This window comes from Melanaphis sacchari, unplaced genomic scaffold (genome assembly GCF_002803265.2).
Source record: "Melanaphis sacchari strain LSU unplaced genomic scaffold, SCAv2.0 Contig11_pilon_pilon, whole genome shotgun sequence".
Lineage (NCBI taxonomy): Eukaryota > Metazoa > Arthropoda > Insecta > Hemiptera > Aphididae > Melanaphis > Melanaphis sacchari.
The window spans coordinates 1,469,318-1,491,251 of NW_020270469.1; the positions used below are offsets into that span (position 1 = coordinate 1,469,318).

The 21,934-nt window shown below is 25.9% G+C and overlaps 1 protein-coding gene across 2 annotated transcripts; it reads left to right on the forward strand.

Annotated features, from left to right (window-relative positions):
* The first annotated feature begins 1,719 nt into the window (after nucleotides 1-1,719).
* Nucleotides 1,720-21,921, forward strand: LOC112604391 (WD repeat-containing protein 6-like). 2 transcript variants are annotated; one of them, XM_025353415.1, is made up of 22 exons: nucleotides 1,720-1,963; nucleotides 2,026-2,212; nucleotides 2,279-2,443; nucleotides 2,557-2,695; nucleotides 2,777-3,004; nucleotides 3,081-3,480; nucleotides 3,550-3,678; nucleotides 4,157-4,296; nucleotides 5,039-5,284; nucleotides 5,732-5,917; nucleotides 6,042-6,294; nucleotides 6,371-6,545; nucleotides 8,949-9,337; nucleotides 9,424-9,589; nucleotides 18,761-18,799; nucleotides 18,866-18,959; nucleotides 19,399-19,561; nucleotides 20,139-20,345; nucleotides 20,555-20,776; nucleotides 20,900-21,012; nucleotides 21,122-21,436; nucleotides 21,628-21,921. In XM_025353415.1, exons 1-21 carry the CDS (start codon nucleotides 1,861-1,863, stop codon nucleotides 21,383-21,385), a joined length of 4,008 nt encoding a protein of 1,335 aa, XP_025209200.1. In that variant the 5' UTR covers nucleotides 1,720-1,860; the 3' UTR covers nucleotides 21,386-21,436; nucleotides 21,628-21,921. The 2 variants fall into 2 exon arrangements, with proteins under 2 accessions (XP_025209200.1, XP_025209201.1); XM_025353416.1 differs by lacking the exon at nucleotides 18,761-18,799 and having other exon boundaries at nucleotides 1,861-1,963.
* The last annotated feature ends 13 nt before the right edge of the window (nucleotides 21,922-21,934 follow it).

The following is a 21,934-nucleotide window of genomic DNA, read 5'->3' on the forward strand; positions in this document are numbered from 1 at the left end:
GATTAGAATATAGAAATCAAATCAAACTACTAAATATTTTATTAATTTGTCATGTCAAAACAAATCTATAGCCTATAGGTAACTAAAATTAATTATTTAAATCTGAACTACCATAATATTTTTTTTTTAAAACTACTTGGAGAACTTATTTCATCAATTAATTACCAAAAAAAAAATAGTGGTAAAGTGGCATAACATGGCACGGTGTTTGGACTCAGTTATTGAATAATACCTGAATAGTTGCAAAAGCATAAGATTAGGTTTATAGGAATACCTAGATGGCGATACGCCGACTATGATGAATACCGTCAACTATGGGTTTTTGACAATTGAAATATTATTAGTTATTACTGACCCCTAGGAACAATATAGGTATTTTAGATATAGTTTTAAAACTGTTTTTTATAATAAATCATTTATCAGTTATCACTTATTAGCCAAACAAAATTTTGTATAAATTAAAAAACGTAACAATAACTCATTGAAAGAATTTACAACAAACGTTCACATTAAAACTAACCTATCTAAGATATGGAACAAAATCCATTCATTGAAAGACCTAAATAGAAATCAAGAAATTCATGTAACTGATGGCCAAGGAACAACATAAATTCCCAAAGAAGTCGCTGTAAAATTCGGTAAATACTTTCAAACAAATTTTAGCAATAAAATTTACACATGAAGATTTATCACCTAGATATTTGGAAAAAATCTGTTATTTTCTTTTCCTAATTTGTACATTGCAATTAAAATATATCTAACCCAGCGTTTCTCAAACTGTGGGTCGTCGGTTAATTTTTGATGGGTCGCAAACAATTTTTTAAATTATACAGATTCCAAGAAATGTATGTTAAATTAATATTAAATATATTATCATTAATAAAAGTACATTTGTAAAAATATATTGATTATAAACCTGTACTTAAAACCTATAAACATATTTTATTAAAAAAATTGAAATAAACTATATTACCTATATTATTTTAAATTAAATTTTTTTTTTATTTAACTACTTTTTGAAAAGTGAAACCATGTGAGTCACTAAAGATTTTTCGGAGGAAATTTGGGTCGCGGTACTAAAAAGATTGAGAACCGCTGATCTAACCTATACCTAATTGTTCGACTGAAAGAGCTTTCACTAAACTAACTCGCATAAAGAATAAGTAGGTATAGAATAAGTATTTTTCGAGGAAATTTAAATAATTGTATGGTTTTGTAATTGGATAGTGTCGATAGTGATATTTTGTAGGTAATAAATACCAATGATATAATTAAAGAGTTCACTTCACAAAAGCAAAAAAAAAAAAATTATTCATACAATTAACATTTTTTTTTTAGTATTTAAAAAGTATCAAACAAATATAATTATTTTATCTCTGAGATATATTTATTTGTGGGTCAACAATATTTTAACTATGTAAATGAGCCTGACCCTAAAAGCTAAAAATGTTATCTTAATCTGGCCCTAGACTAATTAAACTATCACATTTGAAGGAAGATTTTTGGAATTTTTACTATTTAAAGTTGATGATGCTGAATTTGAATTTTATCAGTCTCGGAGAACTGGGGTATCAACTGATACCTTATGAGCTATGAGTTATGACTACTCTGATGTGATAAGACCGTGTTTGTGGGCAATGTCGCACGTGTCCGAGGAGTGATAACAGTTATTCAAAAATCGAAAATACATTAATATTTATTTTATAGTTACAACAAAGCAACTACCCAGTAAATGTAAAACGTTTTACTATTTTATATTTCGCTCTTTTGACCATTTAACATTTGGATTATTCTAAATATACGTTGGCTTAACTCTGATTTCGTCGTTTAGCATAATTATTTATAGTTTTAAACAAAATCATGTTTTCCTACAATGATGTCGAGAAGTCAAGACTATTTAAACCCATATCTTTGATCAATACTGTTTCATGTGTTAGGTTTAGCAATAACTTCTTATTAGCCGGTTGGTATTTTATTGTTCATTTTATTTCTAGTATCACTTAATCTTATACTCTTTCCATTCAGGTATTGGAAATATTTTACTGGTTTACGACACAGAGTCCCACAAACTGTGTGTGCGTAGAAAAATTTTTGATAAATCTTCAATACATGGTATTCAGTTTAATGACAAACAAATGTTGATGGCTGTGCACGGAGAAAAATATGTAGCTATTTATAAAGTGATGAAACAGATGAAGCAAACAGGTTTTCTGTAATAAATATTTTGCATTTTATTGTTTTAATGAAATAAGTTTTAAATTATTTTTATTATTTCTAGCATTGAATTTGATTGTATTTTAACAACTACTGATTGGGTTTGTAACATTCAATGGATGGATTCAAATTGTTTATTAACAGTGTCTGCACATAATGTGGCAACAGTTTGGAGCTTAGATCTTAAAAAGAAAATTAACTCTTCAAGTTGCGATGAAAGATGTATATTGTATCCTTTTTCTAGGATTATTTAAATTAAAAATCACATGATTTAATTATACATCATGTTTTTCAATTTTTTAATTATCATTATTTAGAAATTTTACTTATTAAATTAATCAGATACTCAGCAACATCAACTGGAGGAGACGAAGAAAATATTATTGTATTTTCAGGAACAGTTTTCAAGGAAATAGTCATTTGGAGTCCTTTTAGAAGATCAAATGGCTTAAATATCTTACACAGATTACAGTTACATGAAGTAAGAAATAAGCAATTGTATATTATTATAATAATTTCCATTAAATTGCTTGCTATTTATATCCATGTATTTTTTAAATAGGGTGTTATATTTTCAATCACGGTGAACAAATCTAATTCCATCATAAGTTCTACTTCTGATGATAGAAGTATAGTCATTTGGAATGTTGAACCATTTGCTAAGCATCAAAATACTTATGATCACTGGAAGTTAGCAAAGATTACACCAGCTTATTCATTCTATGCACACAAAGCTAGAGTTTGGAAAAGTATTTTAATGCAATCTGGCAATATACTGAGCGCTGGAGAAGTAAATTTTTGAACTTTTAATATTTTTATTATCTAATGCCTTCTAATATAATAATATATGTATAAACACTGTATAGGATGGTCAAATATGTCTGAAAACTTCTTCTAGAATTTACCAATGGGAAGAAACTAGAGGTTCTCAAGTTCGTAGTTTAGACTGTATGGAAATAAAAAATCTTGCAGCCAGTGGATGTACGACTGGGAGTATTGGATTATGGTCACTAGACACTGTTCCTAAAAATGAAATTTTAGCAGATTATAAAAAAGATAACTGTTATCCAAAACATTTAGTTGTGTTAAGTAATGCTAAAACATATGTACTTTATTCTAATGGTTATGTTGTCTCATACAAAAACAATACCAGTAACAATGTCTATCAGAACGATGTTTTATGTTGTACTCTGACAATGGTAAAATCCCCGTGTGAAACAAAAATAACTTTTACAACTAGTAGTGGACATATAGTCATTTTAAAAAGTGAGTACTTATAATGACTAACTAAAAATTTATTTATTCTAATGTTTCTAAATTTTAATTTATTTTTAGGTACAAGTATTCAAGTATTTTTTGATAAAATTTCTACAGTAAAAATTGTTTCTACGATTTGGTTGAATAATAATCAAATAATCGTTTGTTGTATAGGAAATACATTTGTTCGTTATGAAGTTTTTGATGGTAAAATTGTTTACTTTTGTTTATTAATAATTATTATTATGAGAAAACTATCTTTACATGTACTGTTTCCGTTTTACAGGCATACAATGTAGCAAATTTGTGTTCAAAGTAACCAATTGTGTGTTAGCTTTAATAATAGAGTAAATGGTCTATTACCAAAGTTAAAAGTAAGAACATTATCTATACTAAGGCGTTAATTTTTAATTAAGATATAAGATGGTGAATATAACAAATTAAAACTAAGTTTAAAACTTAAAATATTGAAAAAGTCAACACATAAGTATTGATAATGTTCTTATCTTTAACTTTAGTAATAGTCTATTCATTCTAACATTATGCTAATAATACACAGTTGGTTTTACTGAACATAAATTTGCTATATTATGTGTTTTGTAAGATAGAGACAACGCATGTGAGGGTAGCATCTTTTTATGAATATGTATAATATAGTTATTTATTTTTTTTTTGTGTATTAAAGATCTAAAAATAAACTATTTGGATACATATTGCATTTTTTCAAAAACTAATTCTTGGATAACAACTGCTGTATTAGTTGAAGGTTTTATCTTTGCTGGTTGTAATGAAGGATCTATTTACTTATTCAAATTAAACTTGCAGGTACTTTTTTTTTTTTTAATTTTGATCTAAGTAGAAATTTATAAAAGTTATAAGATTCATTATTTAAAAATATAAGTTGAGTTTTGGAAAAATGTTGGATTAAGTTATGCTTTAAATTTAGTTGTGAGAATTGAAATTCTTAGTCTAACCTACATACAATGTAGGAATTTAAATTTGTTTTATTTTCAATGTATTGATTAATCTAATAATTTCAATAAAATTCCTGAAAAACTTTTATTTTTCTGTTAAATTTTCTTGAAATCAACTTAACCCTCATTTTCTATTTAATCATCCAAGTTCTAATAAAGTTCTATTAAGACAGTAGAAATTAAAAAATTTACACCTTTCAATTTTTGAAATAGGTTTTTTTTATTATTATTAAGGACTATTTACAATTTGTATAAATTGTTCATTAAATTAATTTTATGAATATGTGATATGGACATGAAAACTTGATAGAAATACTACTAGTGACACCACTTCAATATTTGAAACGGTTAAAATTAAAAATGTAGAAAATTCAAATATATTTCCATAGATCTTATCACTTCGTTCAATCAATTGATACACTGGATGTAGAAGAAATCTTAATTTCTATGTTGCACATGTGTTAAACAAATAGAAAAAATCATCACTTCCATTTCCCTTAATATTATAGTGTATTTTAACATATTACAACAATTTTTTATTTGTTTTTAACATCAATATTTACATTTGTAAAATCTTATGAATATAATTTCAGAAACCATTAAAAGTATTCAGTAAAATTCATAGTTTTGCTGGTGTTACTGCAATGTGGATACATGAAAAGTACTCTAATTTTACGGTCGTTAGTTCTGTGGGACGAGATGGTCATCATAGATACTGGAATATCTGCACACAATCAGAATCAGTGTTTGAAATACGTTGTGATATATTACCTACAAAATGGCCATTTATCATAACTAACTCTAAAGTTCATGGACTATTGATTTGTGGTTTTAAAGAAGTAAGATTTACTTGAAGTTCTTTAGTTAATCCACTTAAAGTGATACCATACAATTGTCACAACAAAATATACTTTTATTTAAGCTGGGTAACACTGATATCTTGAATTTTGTTTATTTTTTCCATTCTCACTCATTTCATGTCTAATGTAGTTAATTTGACTTTTCATCATTAAAGTTAACAAAATTCTTTAAAATAAGTAATTAGAGATATTTTTGTTTCCGTAGAATATTAAAAAATAATGTTTGTAAAAACAAACTTAATTTAAGTAATATAATTTTTAACCTTATCTGTATAATTAAATTAGAAAATAAACAGAATTTATAGGTTAGAACTTGAATTTAAAAATTAATTTGATATACACCATTTAAAAATGTTTGATATTTTTTTTTAATAATAGGACATTTTACTATTTATAACACCGTTTAATAATATTTTTATATTTTAGAGCAATTTAATTGTCTACAGTTCAATAGAACAAAGAATTATAGCAACTGTCTCTTGTGGTGGTGGTCATAGAGCATGGGATTTGTCATTTATCAATGATTGTGATTCAATATATTTTGTTTGTAGTTCTTCAAGTAATACGTTAGAAATAAATAAAATACCCCTACATGGTCAACATATGCTGTTGGTAAGTTAAAAAAAATAACTTACAATAAAATAATTTAATAGTATATAATAGTAATTGTTAGTTGTATGTTTATAACCATTTAATTATTTAAGTATTATTACATTTTATTGTTGATTGTTTTTAGAAAGGTTTTCATTCAATGATTGTAAATTGCATGACACAAATTACTGATGACTTAATGGTAACTGGCAGTGATGACACTACTGTTAGATTGACTCGTTTTAATGATGAGGTTGATAATTTGTTAACATTAAGAAGTCATATATCATCAGTTCGTTCTGTATCTTGTATTTCTTTAAAGCCTAATGTATACATTATTGTTACAGCTGGTGGTAGAGCTCAGTTGAAAATTTGGACTTTAAATATAATAGATAATAGTCTGTATTTAAAATCTAATTTATTATCTTTATATAATTTTACTTACCTATTTATAATGGTTTTATTTTATGATAGGTGTTTATTGTGAAGAATCAATATCACATTTATTGAAAACTAAACAAGAAAAAAAACCTTGGAGATCAGTTGTACCTTCAAATGAAGGTGAGACACGCTTTATGGATGTTTGTGTTCAGTACACTAAATCAAAATCAATTTTAATTTCTGTTGGATGTTCTGATGCAATTCTTAGGTAATAAAAATAAATAGTTATTTAAATGGTTAATAATAATAAATAAACAAATAATACAGTGAAACCTCGGTATCTCGAAGTCGTAAGGGACCGAAAAAAAAATTTGACATATCAAAACTTCGAGTTAGCGAGGGAGTTTAAAACATAAATAAAATTTAAATAAAAATGTTTAATTATTGGGAAAAATGTGTATTTATACATTGCATACATATTATGTATTAATATTCGACATATGGAAATTTGATATACCGAAATCACTTAATACGTAAGTCCAATACTAAATGATCGGGACTGAAAAAAAAATTCGACATACAGAAACTTCGAGATACCGAGGTTTCACTGTAATTTGTAAATTCAAATTTTTTTTACAATTTATATGATTATTATGAGGCATATCCAGAAAGTAAGAGTATTCAATTTTTGTATTTTTCAAAAAAAAATATATTTAAAAAAAAATTACAGAACATTGTAGGTATATATATTACTTATTTTTTCACATAGTTACCTTCCTGTTCTATGCATTTCGTAAGTCATGGCACAAGCTTTTTGATACCTCCTCAAAGAACTCTCCTGTCATCTCTTTCATCCATTTCAAGACCTCTTGTTTCACCTCCTCATCGGTTTGGAATTTTTTTCCACCCATGTAAGCAGGGGCAGACTGATCCGACGGGTAGGTGGGCGATCGCCCCCTGGGCAGTTAGGATTTTCGGCCTTATAATAGATAACGATAATAATTGTATATTTTAGTTGACAATTGAGGACCAAATGACAATGATTGAATAATTGGGAGTGAGGAAAATTCACTTATTCTATCTGTCTAGGTTGTTAATATTAAGAAATGTATGCTGGGATAATGCTATTTGTATTATACTATAACACCTAAGCGGCTGGGCCTTAATCTATGATCGCCTGGGCCGATTTTTTATGTTAGTTCACCCCTGTATGTAAGTCTTCGAAAAAGTGAAAAGAGGAAATCCTGAAGGCGCTAAGTCAGGAATATGTAGATTGGTTCGAAATGTCCCAACCAAAGAGTTCAAATGACCCTTGGTGGCGTTGACAATGTTGAGGTAGACGTTATCGTGCAATAAACACATTTCCTTCGTTAACATTCCCCTTTATTTGTTTTGAATTGCTCTCTTTGACTTTTTTATGGTCTAATACTGTTAGACTATAACAGTATCGTGTTACAGTAATTGTCTCCCTCTGAGGCAAAAAAAATCAATCAAAATTATCCCTTTTCAGTCCCAAAATACAAATGCCATGGCTTTTTTGGTCGAAATTGAGGTTTTGAACTTTTTGGCAAAAGGGAAACCAGTGTACAGCCACTGTGATGACTGTCTTTTTGTCTTGGTATAATGAACTACCTATGTTTCATCACTAGTCACAATGGAACTTAGAAAATTCTCACCTTCCAATTCAAATTGCTCAAGGAACTCGCGCGCACTTCGCACATGACGGAATTTCTTATTGACATTTTTCACAAAAACGGACATTAAGAAGCAAGTTTTGGTAATGACGTGAATTAACAGTGCTTGTTGGGTTCAGGAGACCCCCCACTACCACTTAGTTTTGTCAACTTTTGGAAAAAAAATTCTCACAGCACGACAGCCAAATAGTACTCTTACTTTATGAACATGTCTCGTAAATCAAATAGTTGTTTAATTAAAACTAATTAATTAGTAATTTTTTGTTTTATCTCACTAGTTATTTTATACAATAATTTAAAATATTACTTACAAATAAATATTTCTTGATTTGAAATTTTTTTTATACAAATGTATAATTGCCTAAACAGCTACAGCTAATGTACAATAAGAAAACTAGTTGTATGCATTTTCAATTTGTTTTATCATTATTTAACAAATAATCCTATAGTCATCATGTAAGACCAAAGTGTTAACTATAAAAAATATTAAATTACATTTTTTTTTAATTGACATAACTATATTTTTCTTTGTATTGCTTTAAACTTTTATTGCAAATATATTGTTTGCAAACTATTTAATTGTAATTTAAAATTCTCAATGTTGATTTAACTGTATTACACTATATTATACACATTCACATGATTTTATCTATCTATAGTTAAAAGAGTCAAGGTTTTTAAGCTTACAAAATAAAAATATTTTATAACCACTACATTATTAAAAAATAAGTACAGAATTGAACTATTTTAGTGATTTATTAAGTAACTTCATTGAATGAAAAATTAGTATTTGATAAATGTTTAATGGATAGTAAATTCAATAAACCTATTAGATCATTAATTTATTAATGATATTACAAATTAAAATGTTAGGCTTAGTATTGCACGTATAAGATCATACCAATGTATCTAAAAATGTTTATATATGTAAACAATGTATGTTGATAAATCAACATTAATGTATTGTAAAATTACAGGTTATATAATTATGATACAAATAATAAAACTTTGAGTTTAATTGAAGACAATTTGGACTGCAACAGCTGTATATTAAAGATCTTACATGTTCAATTAAATATTTTTCATTATATTTTAACTACTGATACAAAAGGATTTGTTAATTTTTGGGATATTTCAAAATATATTGATGAAAGTGATATAGAATTAACTTTTATACCAAAGTATAGACATTGCTTACACCAATCTGGTATTAACTGTTGTGATTGGTTAAAAATTGAAAACAATTATGGCTTATTGACTACTGGAGGAGATGATCAACGTTTAAGTTTATCAATTTTTCATTACGAAGATACTGTAACATTATTATGTAATGTTTCTATTTGTATCCATTGCTCTCAAGTTACAGGTATTATTATTTTTTATTAATTCACTGAATCTTTGAAATGGCATAAATACTAGTATACTGTATATTACTGTTTGATAATTATTCAGGTGTTAAAGTATACAACCAATTTGTTATTACTACATCTGTAGATCAGAAAATTATTTTTTCCTCTTGGAGTTGTGATTTGAATTCCAAAACTATACGAGTATCGCCATTAGCATCATACTTTACAACAGTTGCAGACATCCATGGTTTAATAGCTCATAAATATGAGTAAGTACGTGTTAAACTATATATAGACTGTTTTCTTAGTTTAAATATTAGATTTTATTCATTAAAATTATTTTTAAAAAATTTTCTTTACATTATTAAAATTTTACCATGCCCTAGTTACTCTAATAGTCTAGTATTTTGGTGTTAAATTATTTATTTATGTTAAATGATAGATATTTATCATAAATTATTAATAAATACAATACAAATGTATTATTTTATTACATATTAAAAATAACAATATGTAATATTCACTATTTTATTTATAAAAAATATACATATTCAGCTTGTGTGTTTCTTTAAAAAAAGAAAATAATTATATGTAACATTGTTACTATTTTGCTGATAATGTATAAATTTCATTTCAGCTGCAGCGTTGAGTTTAGTTTGATAAGAGTTATCAGATTTTCATCCTTGTATTTCCTCGTTTAGTTCTTTATATATGTAAATTTTTCAAGTTATATTTTGTTCAGATATATCTCTAAACAATTTACTAAGTCACTCTTGCTGTTCAATTAGATTTCTTGATTTTTTTTTTTTTATCTTAGCAGAACTTGCGTGTTTTTTCAAGGTAAATTTCTTGACTCGACTTTTAGTTAGATTTAAGATAAGTTTTCATCTTTAAAACCAAACAGATAATTTATTAATAGAGTTTTATTAGATCTTTTATTGACAATTCTAGGATTTTGTTTTGCGTTATAATTACCATGTTATCTTCAAATATTACCAGCTGTCAGTTATTTGGTATTGATATGTTAGATATGTTAAATAAAATTTATCCTAGTATAAATCCTAAAAGAATATTAAATTTTTATTTCGATTATTATAAAGAGGTCAAATTTTATATTTTTATTATTACCTAGGTGTGATTTATAAAAAATTGTAAGAGCATTTTATAGAAGTATATTGAAAACTTTTGGGTTTTTAGTTTTACTATAAATCTATGATGCTATAATCAATCAAAAGCTTATGATATATTAAGGATGGCTCTGTGGTCATACATTTTCTTAGTTTTCAAATCCATCAACTATAATTTTAGAAATTTATTGTAATTGGTAAGTTGTGAAGTAGAAATGTTTGAATTCAAATTTATGAGGTGGGATATTTTAACTTTTAAAAATGGTTTTATTTTGTAGAATATAATTTTTTTTTAAGGGTTTGGAGAATTTTTAAAGTAAATTTATTAGTATATAACTTTGAAAGAGCAATTTAGTTTTCTGTTTTTTTTGTATAGGAACAATGATTGGTAATTGCAACCATGCATTTGAAAAGAATGCTAATCTTATTGAATTCAAGAGACTAGCTATTATAATATTAAGGTAGCTTAAAGTTAAAACATTATAAAGGAAAAAGGGATATTTTAGCTAAAAATATTTATTAAATAAGGTTATTATTTTATACTTAATGGTTTATAGTTACTGTATTTTTATTATTTGTCTTATAAATTATAATACAATTTATCATAATCATCTATTGTGCATTTATAATTTTGATTTCAAAATAATTTGTTTTTTATTTTTTTTGGAAATTTAAATTTAATGAAATAACATTTTATGATACGCTGTACCTACAGTTTAATTGTTATTACTTATTAGTTTTAAATAGATATAGAATAAGAATAATTTTAAATAATAATATAATAATAAAATAAAATATAACTAAAGATAAAATAGTTAATTTCAGTAAACTGTGTTTTCCATAGAACAATTTTAATATTATATTTATATGATACATTCCTATGTTAGTTTCATTAAAAGTTGGTTTAGTAATATATAATTAAAGATCTTGATTGTTGTTACTGCTTAATTTTTGATTTTCTAATTCATTCAAATTCTAGTTTAATATCAGATGATCCAATACTTGGATTTCATTTTTATTTACTTGATTGGCAATTGCAGTAAATGTTCTTAGCTTCTAATGAATTATAAATTTGATATACAACAGATAGTATGTGCTTATTAATTTATAATTATGGATGTTTGTATTTATTTAATACACCTACCTATATTTAAACTTTAAGTTAATAATGTGTATAATATCTCTTAACCAGACCAATCATTATATATTTGCACAATTTATGATTGTAACTATATAAGGTTATCAGTTGTTGAAAAATATTGAAATATTATTCGAATAGCATAAGTATTTATTCTAAAAAATGTATATATTTATGCATATATTTATAATAATAAAAACAAATACATTATTTGCTTCAAGTCTAAGACAAATAGTAAAGTAATAATATCCTGAAGTATTTAAAAGTATATTTCTTAAAAGATTAATATTTTTCTGGTTGTAATATATATGTACGTATAAAAAAATCTCATGTCTAGAATAAATATTCCCTTATTCAATTGTTTATTTTAATAAAAATTAATAATAAATAAAATAGGACATGAAAATTATGCTATTATATTTCATTAATTTTTTTTAAGAAGTTTAAGAACATAATTAGAAATAAATATAGGTAGATTGATACTTCAATGTTTATTGAACTGTCTTTTTCTAAAGTATTTCCTCATATAGGTAAATGTTAAAAGTTTAATGTTATTTTAATTGTTAAATAGGTATATAAAAATTGCATAAGATAGTTCTATATCAAGTTTTATTCATTTGATATGAAATATTAAAGTTTATTTTAAAATTCATGGTCATAGATTACAAAAACTTTGTTATAAATACGGTAAAAAATTGTTTTTAAATCAAATCATATATTATTTATTATTAAATAAATCATTTAGAAATATTCTGATTAGGTTAAGTTATTATATAAATTATTTTATATGTTAAAATAAAATTGATTTATTGATAGAACATTTTATCTTTTTAATTCTTATTAAGATTGATTACTTTGTTATAATTTAATATTAACATAATTTTGTTAACCTTTTTTTTTTTTTAATCATATTTTATAAATAACTTTTCATAGAAATTTTATTTTCCTTTTTAATTATTTGTACAACTGCAGTGCACTACTTTTCATAATGCATTTTAAGAAGTTTAACGTAGGTACCTACTCGTGTATTTTGTCAAATTAGTACTATCATAATATTATAGTTCAATAATATATTTGAAAGTAATTAAGTAAATCGTGTACACACAACATACTCCACAGGTATTGTAAATAGTATATTTTTCATATAATTTCAATAAAAAGTGCTAATAGATAATTCAATATGATGCGCCTGCTGGTAAAACTATGATTAAATATTTCAAATGCATCAAATGTACAATAATCATATTATCAATATATTTATATATTTATACATTAGTCTAGTACCTTTTTTTATTTCATAGTAAAAAATATTAATTTTATTTACTTTTTTAGTAATTTTAATAATATATTATAATCTATCTGATATTGAAATTCAATAAAATGTTTTAGATTTTTAATGAAAGTCTTACAATGATGTTTATTTAACATGAGTTTTTTTCGATTTATTCATGAAGTTTAAAATTGTTTAATCCCAAATTGTTTAAAAAATATTCCATTAATCATTATATAAACTATAGGCTAATATACTATTGCAATTTTTCCTGTTTAATGGTATTCATTCAAATGCGTATATATAAATGAAAAAGTACAAGGTTTCTTAATCTTATAATTTTTTTCCGCAAATAAAATTTTCTCTAACCAATGTTATAACTTTTAGCAAATAAAAAATGATATGTTTAGTTTTTAAAAATACTGCTTATATATTATCATGTAATGTTATTCGAACCAGTACAGTTTTTTCTTGAACTTAATATTTTAAATATTAAGGAATAACTGTTGATTGGACATTCTTATGAGTGTTAATTATTATGTTAAATTATATTATTATTCTTCTTGTACTGATTTCTAAATTTCTGAGGTTGCATTTAATTTTTATATTCTGGGTATAAAAACCGAAAAATCTTTTATTGTAACTGAAAATAGCAAGTCCCTGTAAAACTATGCATAATAATAACATTGAGCTCTTTCTTATACTTATAGAATACTAAAACAACAACAAAATGGAATTAAAAATTGTGTGGCATTAGCGTAATAAATACCTATGTGTTATATATATATATATTGAATTGATTTAATTAATTAATTATTTTTCAAGGTTAAATATTCGCTATGGCAGTATGGCAAGTAAACAATTTATATTATTCTTATCGATTCAATTTAAGCCAGTATTATATTTAAAATCGCATATTATACGTAACGGAAAAATTAAGGACATTTTTATATAACTATTTCCTTGGCGCTTATAAGATTTCTAACAAATTAGTCCTTGATTTTAACGATTTCTATTTAAACACATAAAAAAAAATTAACTAAATTATTTTTTTGCGTCGCCATAATAAAGTCTTATCAGTTTAGCCTTAGTCAAATTAAAGTGTAAATGTAGAAGTTACAAATTATATTTTCCAACACTGATTTATAAAATGGTGATATTATATAGATGTATTATTATCATTCACGATAAATACAATACATATAATGATGGTTGTAGATTTTACAATGTAAACTCTTCCAATTTTAAAAATTCTTATCGATCTTATGTTCCTCGTCTGTTTCTTACGCTTCTTGCGTTGCCTGTTTAATATCTATAAAAATGTTTAGTTTACATGGATAATAAATAATAGTTAATATTATGATGTTTGGAAAATTGAGAGAAGTCATTGAGAATTAAAATCATCCTCCTCGCCCCCTCCCACTCACACACACTTGACACATGTGATTGCGCCACTGATTATATCTATTGGTATTTAATATGATACAACAAATAATGTTAGTTATAATTTTTTTTTCATCGACTTAAAATATAATATATTGTTGTCACTATGTAAACATAATTTTTTTGTAAATTGAACACGTGTCCGTAATATTTAACAATAAATAAATAAAATGTTAGTTATTAGAATAATAAATTCTTATTGGTGTTATAATAGGTATTTTTATTTAAATATTATTAGTATAGTTTTAATAAGTTATATTAGTATAAAATTCACGTGCAATGATCCCTGTAATTTCTGTGTTTATACATAGAATATTTGAAGATTGAAATCATACTTTATTTTATAAGGTTTATTTATTTATTTTTTGCTGTCCAATATACACTTTTTGAAATGCAATGGTAAAGAATATTTTTATTTATAATAAACTCGTTTCGATATTATAATTACTAACAGTATATTATTTTATTATACTGGCCAAAGTATATTGAGTATCCAATCAGCTGGTGTAATTTAATCATAAATCATAATATACTTATGATCTCGAGGCATCCGAATCACATGATCGCGTCTACTCGAATGGCAGAGGTCTCTTTCGTCGACGAATATAAGTAACTTAATGTTATTAAAACTGTGTTATTATCGTATAGGTTAGGTTAGGTTATACAAAACAAGGCAATTGAATTTTCAAACAGGTTTTAACCAAAAAATCTTATTCTTTTATATGTGTTCTTAACGTTCAGTGTATCTTATCTCTGCTGTCTATATCCAATATACATTTATCATTATTTATTATTAATTGGTTGAAACGTTCCTCTGTGTTTTGATTTATTTTATTTTATTAAGTATGTACTTGTTTAAAATTATTTCATAAATTATACCTAATACATTTATGTGTATCAGATATACTGCGATTCGAACTTACCTAATATTTTATTACATATTAAACTCTATGAAACCCTATTACTATTGGCACGGCAGTAATCATTAGTACTCGTTCATTTCGATAAAAAACAATTTATATTTATAGAATTCACACATATCGATGGTTAATGGTTACACTGTATTTTTTATACACATAATTAATTTGTTTATTATTTATTTTATTCGTTGTTTTTGCTGATTGGTTCTTGTTGCTTTCAAATGATAATATTATAATATGCTCATTGATCACCTTGGATTCCTTGAATGGCTTTATATTACAAACAACGCATTTGTGTACAATACTCAAACGAAAATGATAATCATTATTACCCATCGTGGCCTATTTTATATTATGTCTTCGATTATGACGTCCGACGCATCCTATATACGCAGGTAATAGGTATATTGTAATAATAATCATCAACGACGATATTATTTTTGAATTTTGATGTTTTTTTAAATATATTTATTTACTGCGTATTTACGGTATATTGAACTATATACTTATAGCTGTTTAGATATTGGGTTTTCAAGACGAATTATTTACGTATAAAATGCATAATGTGTTTTAGAAAAATAATTTTTTTCTTGTTGTTATAATAGTACAACTGATCAAATTGTCATAATATGTATAATTTTAGTATATATTATTAATATATTTGATTTTTGTATTATTTTAAGTATAATTCATTAAATTATTAAAACTTAAAAATATATCATTTATAATAAAATATAGATTAATAAGTTCAAAAATTGTATAGTGTCTTTAACTACAATTAACATACTAGGTATTGACTACATATGAGTATTATATCAATAATCTTAATCATATTATGTTGTAGAACTTAATATTTGTTTTATTTCAGTGATTTATATTACTTGTAAATTTCTATGTACAAATTAAAATTTTAAAAAGAAAAAAACTAAGTTTGAATTTAATTCTGGCCAACGCAGCTATATTCAAAAACAAATATTTCATTTTGTAGGTTGTTATTAGTGATTTAAGTATTAGTGTATTACTTTTGTAAACCATACTTTATCATATAATAATATCAAATCAATCGAGAGCTGATTAAAACTATTTGCTTAGTGTCATTTGTAGGTTTCTTTCTCATTGGAGAAATTAAGTTTTTGTTTTAATAATTACAGCTTTACATGAATCAAACCAGAATAAATAAGACTAAATTATATAGTAAAATGTCTTTAGATGTAAATGGTATATTGAAGTCAACTTATTAACTTATAATTTATATTTTATATCCTAACAAACTTTTTGCGAATTACCTATAACACTGAATGTATATTTTTGGATAGTTTTCTCTCTGTACTGTTATACCTAACCTTACCTAAATAATATTACATGAATTATATTTATTACTTATACAATTACATCAATGCTGAAAGGATGTCAGTATACCATACTATTTTGTTTATCTGACTACTCGTAGCGACGTAGCATAATACATTTTTTAGTAGATCCAATTTGTGTTGTTATCTTTGATGCATAAGAGTGAATTAATACTTAAAGTTAAGTAAGAATATTTAGAGCACCTTAAACTTTATTTTATGCATCAATTTTAAAACATTAAGTTGAAGACATTTTAAAATTATAACAATTTACATAGTTGTAACATAATTCTCTTTTAAATTATAATATCTACTTATCAATTCTCGCCAGATATTGTATATATCAATATTGTAACTATTAATTTTATCGAATTTTAAACTTAAAATAAATAAAAAAATCATAACGATAAAAAATTGTAAAATATTAATTTTTTTAGAAAATTCTTGTTTTTTTATTACTTAAAATTATTTTTAAAAAAATAGTTAAAATAGTAAAATAATAGTTTTTGAAATAATGAGTGATTCATTTACAAAAAAAAAAATTACCAAGTACACAAAAAAAATGTTTCTCGGCAACATAGTGAAAACACCTTCAAATGTCATAAATTAAAACCTTAGAATAACTAAATTGGAATATATTCAAACTTAACAATAAAAATAGTGTTTTAAAAACAAAAAAAAATATTGAAAATTGAACTAAAGATTTAAATTATTTTTAAAAGTAATTATACATTTTATACTAAATATGTTTTAAATATAAATTTATGCATATACCGACATTATAACTTGTGTTAAATTGAATTAGTTTAAGATTTACAGCTTCTTTTTACTATTTTTAAAAATTGTAAACTAAGCGAAATCGATAAGTGAATATTATGACCATTGTCCAATATCCAGTAGATTAAAATTTCAAAAACAATTGAGATTTTACTATTTTTTACTGTTAACTTACATTTTGTATATTTAAAAAGAATGTTAACATTTATTTAAAATATATTGGTTTTAATAGATACTTAATATAAACAGAATCGGGCTAAATCAACATAAATCGTTTTCTCAAAGCAGTTATTTTCGACGGAATCGATAAATTTCCATCAATAAAACTGGAGAATATAATTGAGGTTCCCTAGACAGTATCGGATAAATATAATATTGGTTTTAATTACTAAATGCAAATTTTTTAATAATGTTGATAAATACTTGTAGGTGCAGTGTGTCTTCTTAAATCATTAAAACGTATAATATAGATAAAATGTATTTTTATATAGGTACCTTTATCTAAAGGTGGACAAATGAATGAAAATATTTAACTCAAGTTTAGTTAAGTTAAAAGAGCACAAGATCGATAAGTTAGAATTAACCGTTAACAAATTATAAATTTAACTCAATAAGTCAACATTCAATATAGAAAAAAATACTAGCTTAAACCCTTTATTGCATATAGTTGCATACGTGCAACCGAATATATAATCATTTATAACCAACAGGTTTTTAAAATTATGTGATAATAAGTTAACTCGGTTTAAAAAAAGTTAATCTATTTATTTTTTTTAATATAGCAATTAAAGATCATAAAACACTAAAACAATACAATTTATAATTCATAATTTTATTAAAAAAAATTTCTAATTTCAACTGCGAAAAGCTAAGTTTTTCAATTGTTAATTAAACTCCTTCAGTTCATAAATTGATTAGAAAACAAGCTAACCAGTTAATGCCCACCTTTGTCTTTATCGTTGTTATAAATGTATAATCGATTTATTCGACTGTTGAGTTAATTTGTTTTTTGTGTAATTACACTATACACATAGGAAGATTAAATGATATATTTTAGTATTTGTATGGATAACTATTAGAATTTATTAGTAATAAACTAATTAATATTATTACTAAATGAGTAATAAAGGCAATTGGTTTTTTATTGTTGATATTTGGTAATAAAATACGTTTACGAAAATACTGATGATAAGATATGTTTTTTTTTGTTGGTCTCAAACTTAATATATCTCAATACCCAATTATCAACGAGCTAATTCACAGCTTTGCAGTTTGCGAACATGACTGATGGGTACCACGTCTAGTAAGCGTCCACTTTTTTTTAGAATAAAAGAACCATCGTTTATTATTATCTATAAATTATAATTTTATTTTAATAATAGTAATAACAACAATAATAATATTCGAAAATTTCAGGTCCCTCGAAATTGGTTTAACGCAAACCGTATACATACGGTAAAAATAATACTGTTTGAAATTTGGTTTATTAGGATTTTATATTTACGGTTATGTTTTTTTCAGAGACGAAGTTAAAGTGATCGTGTACGGTCAAGGAGTGGAAACATTTTACGCAGATATGAGTTCGTTAACGCAGTCGTCGTCGCCGCCTATTCAGGTGCGTGTACAGTTTGAAATTACGATAAACAAGCGTAACACTTATACAAATACGTAGGTATATAATTTAACGATGAATGACGTACCTCCACCGCCGCCGGGATATGGTCTTATAAATACGACCGTTTGACTTTCCATGTAACATTGCCGTTTTTCCCGCCGCGTACCTACTTAGATTTACCCCAAGTGCTAATATCCTCGCGTTAAATTATGTCTAAGTCGTATAACAATAACCGTCTATCGGTGTGTTGGTCGATACTCATTTGCAGCTGTCTGTTGACCAAAATAACAAACGCTAAACCAACTAAGGTGTGCACCGTCCTTATTTTTTGATTTTGATTTATTTTCGTTAGTTGTATAGTTAAAAAATATAAATAAATACTTCCGTCAATAGAAAATAAAAACAAAAGTAATGACAGAGTGTATTTGTTTTTCTATAGGTGGACCAGAAGTTCAACGTCGAACGCGTGTCACCGGCTTTGGAACTCGGAGAAGGCCCGCACTGGGACTCGTTGACCCGCAGCTTGTATTTCGTGGATCTGCACCAGAGCCAAATAAACAGATACCATCCGGAATCGAATAGTTTCTTCAGCGCCAAAATAGGTATGATTAACGTTTGCCACATTAACGTCAACAACGCGCAGTGGCAGTAAATTCATAAAAATATTATGTTTCCTAAGTTTTAATAAGTAGTAACTTAGTAATTTTTGCGGTGTTACCTACATTTTTTATTGGTTACTTTTAACTTTCTGTATTGCATTTTCGTCAATTCGTAGTAAATATATTATTGAAAAAATATTATTTAAACTGAATGAATATCTAAAATTATTTTTGATCACAATGAGTGAAAAAATACTTTGACTTGTCGAATTAAAAATATCACAAACTACGATTGAAAAATAACTGTTTTTTTTTACTGCAGTAATTTAATTAAGATAATTTTTCTTACGAGTAGTTATAAATTCTTACTTTGTGTATTATGATTTATGGTTTGTATAAATTAGTAGTTGTAACTTGGTTACTAAAATAATATAGTTATTTTCTCGCGACTAAGGATTTACATGTCGATATATTATTATATATACCGTTAATTATAATATATCATGTATACGAGAAACCGACATGTGTTGCCATTGACAAAGTTCTATTAATATTGTTATTGTAATGATTTCTGTTGTAGAGGGTTACAATGATGTGACGTTCATCGTGCCGATCGAGGATGAGATCAATACGTTTGTGGTCGGTCTAGGCCCTTCAATCGGTATAGTTCAGTGGGATGGGCGTTCGAATACAACAAGTCAACCCGAGTACATGAAACTAATCGACGAGACACCGGGCAATCGCCTGAACGATGGTAAAGCGGATGCTACTGGTCGACTGTGGGTCGGTGAGTACATTTTAATTTTTAAAATCTATTAGTTATTAGTCAAATTTTTGGATTTTACGAAAAGTATGTTAAAATTATTACTGAAGAGGTAAATAAGTGCCCGTTATTTTTTGTTTATTAAACATCTTAACAGTATTCATGTAACCATTTATTTTGCATACATTTTGGTTTAACCTGACGTGATCGTTTATTCTCTATTACTAATATAGGATCCATGGGTTCGGAGATAGCGGATAATCCTGGTCACTATCACAAACATCGTGGTTCGCTGTTCTCGATAGAATCTGACGGCACTATCAACAAGCGCTTGTCCAACGTGAGCATCTCCAACGGGTTGGCGTGGAGTTCAGATAATAAAGAGTTTTACTACGTGGACACTTACAAATTCGCGGTCGAAGCGTACGATTTCGATATCGTCACTGGAGACCTAAGTGAGTATTTAACCATCAATATTCCTTATTAGTTATTATATTATTATGCTTGGGTCACTGTTATACTATGTGCGTAATTATGTTATTGTTTTTACAAAACGACATTTTATCACTGATGCTTAGCCAACGGAAGAGTGATTTTTGACTTAAAGGCTAATAAAGTGACTGGCGATCCGGACGGCATGACCATTGACAAAAACGGAAATTTGTGGGTGGCGTGTTTCAACAGTGATCACGTAAGTATTGCCGCCTAGCTGCGCATGTTTAAAAAAAAATGTATTTTTATTTTTGTAACTCAGAATTTCTTGTATCACGTGTGTTTATATTATGAATTATTATGTTTAGATCTTGAAAATCGATCCCACAACCGGCGTGCTGTTGACAACCGTTCAATTTCCTGCCTATCAGATCACCTCAGCTGCATTTGGAGGACCGAAATTAGATGAGCTGTACGTGACGACTGCCGGTTACCAGCTAACCGAAGCGCAAAAGACCAAACGTCCATATTCGGGTGCTCTGTTCCGAGTGACCAACACGGGATCTACTGGTTTCGAAGGAGTATCCGCCAAAATACATATATGTCCGAAAAATCAACTGAACACGATATAAGATATAATAATTATAATAATAGTGATTATATTTTATTCACTATTATATCAGGTATTCAATGTAAATATTACTGTTTGATTTTGTATAAATATTTATGTTTATGTATATTGTTAATTAAAGAAATTATTGTATTATTAAACCTAACGCAGCTGCATGTTATTACATGTAGATTTTAAGAAATACTTCTTATTTATTATCTTATAAAATATCTGTAATTCGAATCCATTTTTCTTCTTAATTAGGTTGTTATTTCATCATAAGTGCAATATTATATTAAAACACAAAATTGTTCATTATACGCTCACAATACCAGTCTGGCAGCATAGCATAGATTGTTGGAAAAAAGTAAAGATTTCAATTTTTCACGTTTGAAATTAATTTACTTTCGTGATTTTATGAAATTTTAAAATACAGTTGTGCCCAAATAAAATGTATACATTCGTTTTAATGTTCACATTTTAAGTTTACATCTATGGAATGAAATATTCTTTGTAACATTTCTCAAATAAAAGTTGTTTTCACTATTTTTGTGAATATTAAATTGAATTG

Coding starts and splice junctions, on each gene's coding strand:
- LOC112604391 (XM_025353415.1), top strand. CDS start 1,861: ATGTTTTCCTACAATGATGTCGAGAAGTCAAGACTATTTAAACCCATA. Junction 3,679..4,156: donor TCGTTATGAAGTTTTTGATG/GTAAAATTGTTT, acceptor TGTGTATTAAAG/ATCTAAAAATAAACTATTTG. Junction 6,546..8,948: donor TGTTCTGATGCAATTCTTAG/GTAATAAAAATA, acceptor GTAAAATTACAG/GTTATATAATTATGATACAA.